Below are 12,260 nucleotides of genomic sequence, written 5' to 3'. Positions count from 1 at the left end.
CACTAAGATGAGTAGAGGACAAACGTGGGGGGAGCGACAAGGTGAGGGCTCTAATAGAAATATGGGCTGACCAAACAATTTTACAAATGCTTGTGGAAACGCACAACAATACGGAGGTGTTCAAACTGTTAAGTGAAAAAACTAAAGGAGCATGGAATTGATAGATCTGTGGAACAATGTTGGTTAAAAGTAAACAAAAAACGTCTGTTTCTAAAACGTACAGTACGTCTGTGCCCTGGGGTGCAGGCATATTTTCTGTGTTTTGGTTATTTTGGTCATTTGTAAGGAAAGGACCTACGGTTATGCGCCTGCAATATCTCATCAACAGCCTTTGTGTTACTGGCTACAGACGATTATATACTATATTATTAATTGTGTGCTTATCAACCATAAAATACAATACCTCAATCTCAACGGCAATAACATTATTTTGCATTGGATCATCCCTCTCTACAGGCTCCATTCTGGGGGTCACTGCAAACATCCTGTAATGAACTGACACAGATAACGGAGAGAGGTGTTAGTTTTGCTAATGTTGGGTGAAGGAGATTGTTTCAATTTCAACAAAAGGTTCTACGAAAAAACAGGTTAATCTGACTGTAATTTATTTTAAAATGATTCAAATAATAGAGAGAATGTAGAGATGATGCAGATGAAGGATGTTTTTTAGCAGTAATGAAGTATTGAACAGACCTCTACTGTTGGGGGTGTAGAGGGTCTTGTCAGTCTGGATGAAGATGTAGCCGGACTGGAAGGACACTAAGACGACTTTCTCCAGCAGGCTGTCAGGGAACTGAGCTTGGAGGTACACATACTGCTTCATGTCGGGATCCCTACTGAAGTCTGCAGAAGGGACCTGAAACCAGCAAGAAGAGACACAAGCAGCGTGTGAAGAGCAGGATGGGATATATAATGTGCATTTCTGGTAGAAAATGAAGCAGAGAGGCAGTAACATACAGTAACCATATTTCATCTACCGTTATTTGTCCAAACGCCTGGAAGTGATTTGCGTTGGTGAGCGTCACAGTTGTGGATGCCAGCCAGTTGCTTTTGGTCGGATGGTTCAACACTCTGATTTCCACCCTGATGTCTGCTCCTGTGCAATCTTGACACTCCACAAAGATGTTTTCTGCTGTTCCTACCCGCAGCAAGTTGGGGGCAGACATCACCTGCCTGCAGAACACCAGAATATGAGAAAGATGGAGAATATAGTCATCGTAAAGAAACGACTGCATGCTATTTAGGATGCACTGCTATACAAACTAAGAACATGTTTGCTGTTGTGTTTTTCTCAACAGAGGTTTGATAATGTTAAAGTTCTGGGACACCCATAAAACACATTTGCTTGGATGAGGATGATGATCTCCACGGACTCTGGACCATGGACTTCACACATAATGAGTGATCTATTGTTTATCTTGACTGGCATTTAACACCAGATCAATAAACCATTTGGTGTGCCTTGTGACATCACGGTGTATGTTCAAAACAGCAGTAGGTCAAATCACTGACATTATTTGAAAGACTCAATAACTTTCATTTATTTGAAAAAAAACCCCCAAAAAACTAAAGCTGGACTGCAGCTTCAGATGAAATGAAACTAAAGTAATACTAATAAACTCAACCTGCACTCCTCACCCTGTATCAAAAACTCTGTAACTGATAGAAAATACAGGTCAACCTTGACCTTTTTGTCAGTCACAACTTTTATTTTATTTTTTGCAATTTGCATCTATAAATGCCTCACTTTCACTTATATTCAGTCGCCATTGACACTTTCAATCACTCAATCTCTTTAACCAATCCAACAGTATCTATCAAAAGTCCTGTTACAGTTTCAACAGACTGTCTGTTCGCGAGTTTCGCCACTTTCAATGTAAGTTCCAGTTTGTGCCTCTCCAGAGAACTCTTGCTCCTCTTGGTTTGGGTTGAGTCAGGACGTTTCGATAATTTGGGTCAGTTGTAATTTCATTGCCTTTTTACAAACAGGCAACCCGGCTTACAGGACTTACAGCTACTTATTACAGTAACTGTCAAATTAAATACAAAAAAACAACAATGTTATTACACTGTAAAGACCAATGTCTCATTACAACATGTAATCATGTAAACTGGGAACCAGAGGTTCACGTGGAAATATAAAAGCCATGGCCCATAGAAACTATATTTTATTTTAATTCCCTTTAATACGGACTTTTTGCAGCTACTCTTGACCTCAATGCAACATTTTAAGTTTTTCCTCCTTCTGTTTCTTTCCAGTCTAACTGTTCATTAGATATAAAGGAAGAGTGTGAAAGGGTCATGCGAATCTACTCACAATGGAGATCCTTCAGCCAAAGAAGTCAAAGACGAAAAAGCCACGAAGGCCAACAGCCCGAACCAAGTCCTGCACATCCTCCTGCTTGATCTCATACCTGCTGTTCTTGTTGACTCCCGCTCTGCAGAACTCTCCTTTTCTGCACTTTACTTTTCCTGTACCTTCACTTCTCCTCACAGTGTATCTCAAACAAAGTGAACAACAAAGATAAACACAGCCCTCTTTCGTAAGTGGTTGCCTGCTTTTTTGGTGGGACAGCTTTGAGTAAAATGTCAATACAGCCACTGGAGGCACAAATGTCATGTACTGGGACACAATGTTTGGTACCACTAGGTGTCAGCATATATAGTCGTGTTCAAAATAATAGCAGTGTGTTTAAAACTTGAGGAAGGCTCAAAATCCTTATAATAGTTTTTATTTCCATGCATTGGGAACACTGCACATTATATTCTAAATCAAAACATGAAGAAAAATGGATCCTTTTTTCTTTACAAACTCAAATATTTACTGTATAAACTGATTTTTTTTAGGATTTAGCATTCCTGTGAATCATTAAACTAATATTTAGATGTATAACCACTGTTTCTGAGAACTGCTTCACATCTGTGTTGCATGGAGTCGACCAACTTCTGGCACCTGTGAACAGGTACTCCAGCCCAGGATGATCGGTTTTGCCTCAGAAACAGCATTTTTTATGTCACCCCACAAGCTTTCTATCAGATTAAGGTCCGGGGATTGGGCTGGCCACTCCATAACTTTAATTTTGTTGGTCTGGAACCAAGATGCTGCTCGCTGACTGGTGTGTTTGGGGTCGTTGTCTTGTTGAAACACCCATTTCAAGGGCATTTCCTCTTCAGCATAAGGTAACATGACCTCTTCAAGTATTTCGATATATGCAAACTGATCCATGATCCCCGGTATGTGATAAATAGGCCCGACACCATAATAAAAGAAACATCCCTGTAACACGATGCTTGCACCACCATGCTTCACTGTCTTCAGAGTGTACTGTGGCTTGAATTCAGTGTTTGGGGGTCGTCAGACAAACTGTCTGCGGCCCTTAGACCCAAAAAGAACAATCTTAGTTTCAGCAGTCCACAAAATGTATCTCCTCTTCTCTTTAGGCCAGTTGATGTGTTCTTTGGCAAATTGTATCCTCTTCAGCACATGACTTTTTTTTAACAGTGGGACTTTGCGGGGGCTTCTTGCCGATAGATTAGCTTCACACAGGTGCCTTCTAATTGTCACAGTACTCACTGGTAACTTTAGACCGTCTCCCTGGAGCTGATCATTGGCTGAGTCTTTGCCATTTTGGCTATTGTTCGATCCATTCGAATGGTAGTCTTCCGTTTTCTTCCACGTCTCTCTGGTTTTGCTTTCCATTTTAAAGCATTGGAGATCATTTTAGCCGAGCAGCCTATCATTTTCTGCACTTCTTTATACATTTTCCCTTCTCCAATCAACGTTTTAATCAAAGTAGGCTGTTGTACAACATGTGCTGGCTTCATCCTTAAATAAGGGCAACCTGATTCACACCTGTTTTTTCACAGAATGAATGACCTCACTAATTGAACTCCACACTGCTATTATTTTGAACACGCCCCTTTCAATTAATTATTCAATTACAAAGACCCAGGAGCATGCATATCATGAATGTTGGGTCTGTTTGTTTTCTATGACTCTACTACACCTACTGGTAAATTGTTTGCCATGTGGTAATATAATTTCTACCAAAAACAGTGACTGTTCTCTAATGTAATGGTTCTTGTTACTGAATATGTGTTCAGTTGTGGAACTATTATAGACTAAAATAGACCAAACATTATCATATGGGTATAAATGAAAGCTTATGGTCTTCTACTTTCTGTCGGCACACACAACCTGTGTGTGCTAAGGGTGTAGCCATCGGTGGTGGCAAGGTCAGTTCACTTTGTGCTCTCACAAAAAGCTGCACTTATGTTATATCAGACGGACTTTCCCTGTTGTTCTATGCTGAAGTATGTTCTATGTTCTGCCTAAGAAGAAGAAAAGTGAAAGAAGAAGTAAAAAGTTTTCCACGGAGCACGCCTGTGTTTTTTAGTTACAGGTAAGGCAATGGTTTCATGTTATTTCATTAAACATGTAAATGTATTTTTTGCATCTAAGCATATCCAGTTTCTTACTAAGTTTTCCTTAACGTAACATTTGACCAGTGTAACGTTTGCAGCTTCAGCCGCTACAGCTTGAAGACATCTAAATAAGTAATTAATTTTCAAAGCAAGTTCATGAGGAGGAGGCAGTTAAAAAATATTACTTTATGTCACTGACGGGATGTGGTGGATTTATCAGTTCTGTAACTAGTGCATATGCGCAAGCACAAGAAATGGGATGGACCGGTGATTAGGGACAGAGGGCAGGACGAGGCGTCAAGGCAAGGGTATATAGTTTCCAAGTCATTAGAAGTGAAGGCAAAAAAGGTGTTTACATGATTTTAACGACACTTTTTATTAATCTTCCTCTTACTCTTCTGACTGAGAATTGTATAATAGAGAACACTATCAATATTTGTGTCTGTATCAGAACGATATAACATCCATTATGCTATCCTTTATTTTTAATAAAGGCTTTTCCTTTCTTTAAGTAGCCTATACAATTATACGCATGATACACGTGCACATGTGTACACGGCAAGGAGGGTACCACCTCTGCCTTATTTTGTGCCAGGATACCCCTGGTACTTGTGATTCCTTCCTGTACTATAACTGCTGTTGGAGGTCATTATTTATGAGGATGATCCAGACATGCAGACATTTTCATACTATAATATTATAGTGAATTAGTGAATTCTGCATGCAATATCTCATTGCAAACAATGAGATATTGAAAAATCCATAATCCATAAAAAGGAATAATACAAATTAAAAACACTTAATAATTACACGTAATAAGCTGCTTTTATTTACTCTGTTTTTTTATTACTGCTGACATCCAAAGAGTTCATACTGCTGAACCAGCTCCTCCATGCCCAAACAGGTAGGTCTGTGTTCCTTAGTTTGACACTCTGCATCTGTGGGCCAGTACTCGATCCAGGTGTTCTCCCCGAGTACATACTGATACCTGAAGAGGGAGAAGTGAAAACACATCTGGTTTTTATTTGGCCATCTTTTACTTCAGAGGTCTCAATAATAACCCATGAGGTTGTTGAAATAAAAAACACATGAAATAGCTTGTACAAATGTATCTTCCTTCAAAAAATGGACACCGTAACCACATCAGAAATAACAAGCTCTGCATTTAGGACTTGATTTTTGCTGTACCCTGATGTGCGAGAACCAGGTCTGTTTCTGGTGCAAGTATATCGAAAGACAGTTTGGTGATTCTGTCAAAAAGGACAAACTTTATACTTGGAGATGCAAAACCATCCTCAAACTGCAAATCAAAGTACAAACTTGTACTTGTCATTAGCCCTTTTTACATTACAATTCCGCCACAACGGCGCTTTTACCATTTAACATTGAACCAAGCAACACTAGCATAAAGCTGCCCCAGTGTCTGTTTTTACACACAAAACGTGCACGAGGTGTAAACAAACACTGACGCCGCTTCGCCTCTGTCACTATCTTCGATGCAGGCACAGAGGCGGAACGATTTCACCCCACCGTTCTGCCTCAGTGCGTTTTACATTGAAGACGTAACGGAGGCGTAATAATCCCGCCTTGAACTGGCAGTGAAAGAGGGGCTATTGTGTTAGTGTAATTAGTATAATTGGATGATTTCCATTTCTGACTCAGAGACATGACTACATCACAGAAGAATTAGATTATAGGTGCAGCATATGCGCAAAAAAGGTATAAAAACAGCATAATTGTTTACTGTATGATAAAGGGGAAGCACACATACACACACACACACACGCATACAAGTAGAAAAAGTTACGTTTCATTCTGTTGAAGTCTTTGAATATCTTTAGATGTTCCCATGATAAGGTAGGTTTTTTCTGTCCTCAGATCTAATGCGGCTCTGCAGTGTGGAAAACTGAGGAACGTGCGCAGTTTTCCCAAAGGAGCCACATCATTACTTCCTGTGATAAAAATATAGAGTAGAGGAGAATAAAGGACGACATCATTAACTGAACAACAACATCTTTAAAATATAACGATACCGTTACACTCGCACATTTCCCATCTAATGAAGCATAACTACAACATTTATAAATAAAATTGTGTAATTAAAACACGTGGCTACATGTGCGGCATTAAAGTTATCACTTGGACGAAGCGCTTTTTCTGTTCAGGGGATCAAACTGGACCCTGACTGGGAGCATTTTAAACTCAATCTGAAACAGTTTTTGAAGCGGGCTCAGTCTTGTAGTCATGTATGATTTTGTGCTCCCTGTTTTACATTAAGTTTTATTGTAGGATTGTATTTTGTATCCTGTATTGTTATATCTATTTTATGGGTTGAGTCTGTTTTGTACTGTCTCTTGTGCAATTGTCGCTGATTTGAAGTATTTTAAAGGCCCATGTAGGGACCGGAATTGCAAATTAGCCAAAGCTATAAATGCTGTAGTGTGTGGCATCGGTTTACTTGCTTCATACTTGTTTGTTAACTGTGAAACATCAAATGAAGGAATGGATAGAAAATGACCATGAAGGAGCGAGAAGATTAATACCCACCTTCTTTAATGACTGCCACTATCCGAGCTGAGTAAATGTCCGTGGACAAACCGTCTGTAAAACCTTCAACTGTGACTTTGTACACTAAGAGGAGACAAGTTGCATGTGGTTAGCTTATTTGCTTTCTTTGTCATCCATTCACTCTCTGTCTCTTAAACATACACACAACCACACACACAAGGACCCGCCTACTGGTTCATGGCTCCGACAAACACACACTCTTACCGAAATCTATTTTGCTGGTTGCTGTTATCTCACAAGCTTTTACAGAGCGCTCATCATTGCTGATTTTGTCCTTCCTCTGCATACTACAGTTCTCTGCAAATACACAGTAAACAAAGTAATTAAAGAACTTGTAACCTAGGTTAAAATATATAAACAAAAGGTCAAACAAATGAAGGGTAAGGTGATTATATAACCCTTAATGTTAGGGTAATTGTATCATATAGTCATAATAGTGATGTATAATACTTATTTTGTTTTTTAACTTTGTGAACTACTCCTTTAACCACTAACAGCCAGTCAGGTGGCTGCAGCGCCTCTTGCAGGAGAGAGAGGAAAAATAGAAAACATGAGACGATGAGAGACTAGCGGCAGAGTGGCAGAGGCCGAGTAAAAGAAGGAGAAAAGTAAGAGAAAAGAGTTTTGACAAATGTAAATTTACTTGTTCCATTTTTGTGGATTTGTTCCATTTTTTTGAGTTGAACACGGACCTGTGAAACTGATTTCCCACGTCAGTGAGCATGCTTAATATTTGTATTCAAGCTGAATGTAAAGAAATTCCTAGTAGCTAAGCTAAACCATGTGCGTTTTCTGTTGTGTTTGTTTATGGTGTCCCTTGTGTAAAGCTAATTTATAAGCTACATGCAACAGGCATGTTCATGTTGAGCCCCATTTGTGATTGAGGTGAATGAGGCTGCCATTTTAGGGTGCGGTCGATTTTGATTTGCAAATGACCTATGTTTACGTACAAGTATTACCGTACTACATTGTGTTAGGAAGTATTTATGACTAATGAGTTTTTATGTACATGGTGCTGTTCCGAAACGGGACAGGTTTTTTTGTTGGGACGATTCTTTGGTGTTGCACACCGCAGCAAGGAAAAACCAAGTTAGCGAGCCACCCATAGGAGAATCATGAAGGACAGTGTGAGCGTCTGCGTGACCAACATATTCAATGGAGTGTGAAATTGAGTTCATTGATCATATAGGTTAGGTTACTTTATTTGTACCCGTAAGTAGATTTGGTGGTATATAGTGTATACTGTTCTGTGGAAATTGAGCTTAATTTTCAGGGCAGCTGTGGCTCAGTGGTAGAGTTGGTCGTCTATCAATTGGAAGGTCGGAGGTTCAATCCCCAGCTCCGTCAGGCTACAGTGTTGAAGTGTCCTTGGGCAAGACCCAAATTGCTCCTGGTGGCATAGCCATCGGGTATGAATGTGATAACTGACAGATGGACACTTAGGTATCAGCCTCTGCCGTGAATGGGTGAATGTGACATGTAGTGTAAAAGCAGCTTTGAGTGGTCGCAAGACTAGAAAAGCGCTATAAAAGTTCAGTCCATTTACCATTTTAGCGCTTTGTATTTTATTTTGGGTTAATTGGATGCAAATTGTGTGTTACTGTTATATCTAACTTTATTTGTTTGGTTAGCTACACTCAGTATTTGGAGAAATTAGAAACGGAGTAAAGACTTAAATTATAAAAAAATTAAAGGGCCCAAAAACGTGACATTTTCGCATTAACTAAAATAAATAAAACCAAAATAAGAAAATAAAAGGTATTTTTGAAGTTTAACAAGGGATTTGAATGTATAGCTAATTCCTGTATATGTGTGTGAAATGTGTGATTTGGTACATTTACTGTTAATGTCTATTTCTAACTGTCAAGATAAATAAGATGGCAGTTCAAACTAACATTGTCTGTGGTCTGTTTTCTCCTCCCTGAGTACTAGTTCTAAACTACACCTCTGAACCTAGACTCTGGTTCTAGCTATTTATAGTGCTACAAACTGGTGGCTCAAATTAATAAGCACAAGTGATTGTATGTTTTGTTCAGAATTTTTTCTTTTTTTATCATATGAGTTTGAGGGTGGAAACTTTTTGGGTTATTTGCTTTGGTTAAACGCAGCACTCTTTCAGATGTGTTGTACAACAATATGCTGTTGTGTCTGGGTTGTAACAGTATAAAGATGTTCATACAGTTCTGTTTATTTCACTCCAAAGATTTTGTCGGGATTAACACAGTTGACCATTATCCAGTTTGGTGTGATTAGATTGGTCTGAACAGAACTTTACTTATCCTGTGATTATTGTTATTTGAAATCTTATTTTTTATGTAAGTACATGTTTTTAAAATACACTCTTAGTTGTAATTTTCCTCTGATAACCCCTGATTTTAATCTGACCTGTTTTTTTAGTCTTTGAGGTGGTATTGGCAGCTCTCTGAAACACCTGTACACCGATCAGCCATAAAATTTGACCACCTGCCTAATATTGTGTTGGTTCCCCTATTTGCCGCCAAAACAGCCCTGACCCATCTAGGCATGGACTTCACTAGACCTCTGAAGATGTGCTGAGGTATCTGGCACCAATATGTATCCTTTAAGTCCTGTAAGTTGCGAGGTAGGGCCTCCATGGATCAGACTTGTTTGTCTAGCAAAACCCACGATGCTTGATTGGGTTGAGATTTTGGGAATTTGGAGGCCAAGTCAACACCTTGAACTCGTTATCATGCTCCTCAAATAATGTTTGAACCATTTTTGCAGTGTGGCAGGGAGCATTATCCTGCTGAAAGAGGCCACTGCCATTAGGGAATACGGTTTCCATGAAGGGGTGTACCTGGTCTCCAACAAAAATTAGGTAGGTGGTATGTCAAAGCATCACACTGCCTCCACCGCTTGCCTTCTTCCCATGGTTCATCCTGGTGTCTTCCCCAGGTCAGCAACGCACACGCACCCGGCCATCCACATGATGTAAAAGAAAACATGATTCATCAGACCAGTCCACTTTCTTCCATCGCTCCGTGGTCCAGTTCTGATGCTCACATGCCCATTGTAGGTGCTTTCGGTGGTGGACAGGGGTCAGCATAGGCACCCTGACCGGTCTGCAGCTACGCAAACACAACAAACTCCGATGCACTGTGTGTTCTGACACCTTCTATCAGAACCAGCATTAACTTTTTCAGCAACTTAAGCTACAGTAGCTCTCCTGTTGGATCGGAACACACGCACCAGCCTTCACTCCCCACGTGCATCAATGAGCCCATAACGCTGCTGCTGGTTCACAGGTTTTCCTTCCTTGGACCTCTTTTGGTAGGTCCTGCAGTGTTGGAGATACTCTGACCCAGTCTATCCATCACAGTTTGGCCCTTGTCAAAGTTACTCACATCCTTACACTTGCCCACTTTTCCTGCTTCCAGCACATCAACTTCGTTGTTCATTCAAATGTTGACTTGCTGCCCAACATATCCCACCCACTGACAGGTGCCATTGTAACAAGATAATCTTTGTTATTCAATTGACCTATCAGTGGTCAAATTGTTATGGCTGATTAGTGTATGTCCTGGCATATTTAACTGACTATTTATTCTGTGAATATGCAGGACATGGCCATAATTATATTGCATTATTTATCCGTATACTGCTCTATCAATGTTTGAAACTTACAGAACGGTTAAAATGAAATGTGGGTTATTTTTTTAATTGAGCTTCATTCAAGTGTTATCACAAATTCTTGGATAGATTATGTTTTTTTGTTGTTGTTTTTTTACCTTCAGCACATGTACATTCATCGTTTTTACAGAGCCTCAGAAGCTCTCCACTTCTCCTCCCTGGGTGGTAGAACTTCACACAAGGTGTTTCTGAAATAGGAAAGACATTGAAAATACTTTTATAATACTAACTGATGGCAGATCGCAGTACAACAGCAAATGTATGGTAAATACTCATCCACTCTGTCTCATCCACTCAAAGCTATTTAGAGACATGTATAAATAAGATGCCCTCAGTGAACATGCTGAAATTACATCATTGACTTTTATTGCTTTTGCAAACAACTGCTCATTTAGACACATGGGTAAATATAGGTTGATGCTAAATAGGGGGTTCGAAGTTGTTCCTTAACTATCTGGATAGATCAGGAAATTCTCATGAATTGTTTTTGGAACAGTCTTGAATAGTGGTGAGAAACATGATATGTTAATGATTTGCATTTGTTGACGTTTGATTCTAAAGTTGGATGTGTTGTTTCTGAGACTCACGTTCATAGTATTCATAGACAGACACAGCAGCTGGTTGTAAGACGCCCACTTTGAACTTCTGATGGATCCTAAAAGTGATCTCCTCTGGTCGTGTGTTAGAAACCTGTGGAGAGGTGTTTTAGGCCATTAAATTCACAGCCAACCTTACTGCCAACAGGTTTCAAGGAGACTGTTTCTTTGGATAGATGTAGTTAACAAAATGTTCACAGTGATAGTTGGGTTTTGGGAAGCCAATTGCATTGCTTCTGAAATGTATAAATGTCAATTCTGTTACATTCTTCTTGACAGTCAGAGGCAGTGCTTAACACTGGATATGATCCATGTTACACATGATACACTCCAAACTGTCAAACAGCTCATACGTTACTTAATAACAAGTAAACATTTGTGCTTGTATAAGCATGCTCTCAAGCTCTCAAGGTTCTTAAGGTTCATAAAACAGCAGCTCCTCCTCAGTAAGTTTTTCCCCCCTTGTTATTGTAGCCCAGACTAGTTAAATCAGCAATAAAAAAATAATCTCTAACATTCAGGCAGTCATATAGTTCCTCTTGAAATAAATAAGCTCTTATTAAATAATATACATGTTTGAGAGTTTAATGGAGAGAAAGAAAATGCTTTGTTGATCAGTTTGGCTCCTAACCAATAAATTCAAGTTTACTTTCACTTTAGCCAAACAAATGCTTTAGCCCACCTCCTGTCTGTTCACTGACTGGTTACGTCAGTAAAGGTGAAAGGGCAGAATGCAAAGCAGTTCTATTTGAAGCGGTAAGAAACGTAGCTAAACAGTAGAGAAACTCATTTTAAGTTCATCTTAATGTTTTCATGTGTTAATTCATACTTTGTGTTAACAATCTAAAATCACAGTGTGGATAAAAAACAAAGAACGCCATTCCATTGCAGTCCGTGCACTGAGGCCTAATTCATCGCACTGGTGAGTCGAGTCAACTACTAGCATGTAGCTAATTAGCATTCAAAATATCTGCTAGCCGAGAAGCCAACATTTGCGATTTGGAACTCTGCTGACTTATG

At 39.4% G+C, this 12,260-nt stretch overlaps 2 protein-coding genes across 2 annotated transcripts in view; both read right to left on the bottom strand.

Moving 5' to 3' along the window:
• The window catches only part of LOC138594332 (complement C3-like), a 49,569-nt gene extending 47,157 nt beyond the window's left edge, over positions 1-2,412 (bottom strand). The window contains exons 1-4 of the mRNA XM_069665395.1: positions 2,318-2,412; positions 978-1,173; positions 694-856; positions 404-495 (exon numbers count right to left, since the gene is read on the bottom strand). Coding sequence (XP_069521496.1) covers positions 404-495; positions 694-856; positions 978-1,173; positions 2,318-2,412 — 546 coding nt within the window. The remainder of the gene's footprint in view (positions 1-403; positions 496-693; positions 857-977; positions 1,174-2,317) is intronic.
• Positions 2,413-5,271: 2,859 nt separating this feature from the next.
• The window catches only part of LOC138594415 (complement C3-like), a 41,335-nt gene continuing 34,346 nt past the window's right edge, over positions 5,272-12,260 (bottom strand). The window contains exons 38-43 of the mRNA XM_069665487.1: positions 11,232-11,334; positions 10,743-10,832; positions 7,198-7,290; positions 6,973-7,056; positions 6,233-6,377; positions 5,272-5,413 (exon numbers count right to left, since the gene is read on the bottom strand). Of these exons, the coding sequence (XP_069521588.1) occupies positions 5,272-5,413; positions 6,233-6,377; positions 6,973-7,056; positions 7,198-7,290; positions 10,743-10,832; positions 11,232-11,334 (657 nt within the window). The remainder of the gene's footprint in view (positions 5,414-6,232; positions 6,378-6,972; positions 7,057-7,197; positions 7,291-10,742; positions 10,833-11,231; positions 11,335-12,260) is intronic.

The sequence above is a fragment of the Semicossyphus pulcher genome, unplaced genomic scaffold (assembly GCF_022749685.1).
Source record: "Semicossyphus pulcher isolate SPU_LCO1_2020_fin unplaced genomic scaffold, fSemPul1.0.p SCAF_17, whole genome shotgun sequence".
Lineage (NCBI taxonomy): Eukaryota > Metazoa > Chordata > Actinopteri > Labriformes > Labridae > Semicossyphus > Semicossyphus pulcher.
The sequence above is the reverse complement of the archived record's forward strand: the minus strand, read 5'-3'. Positions and strand labels throughout refer to the sequence as shown.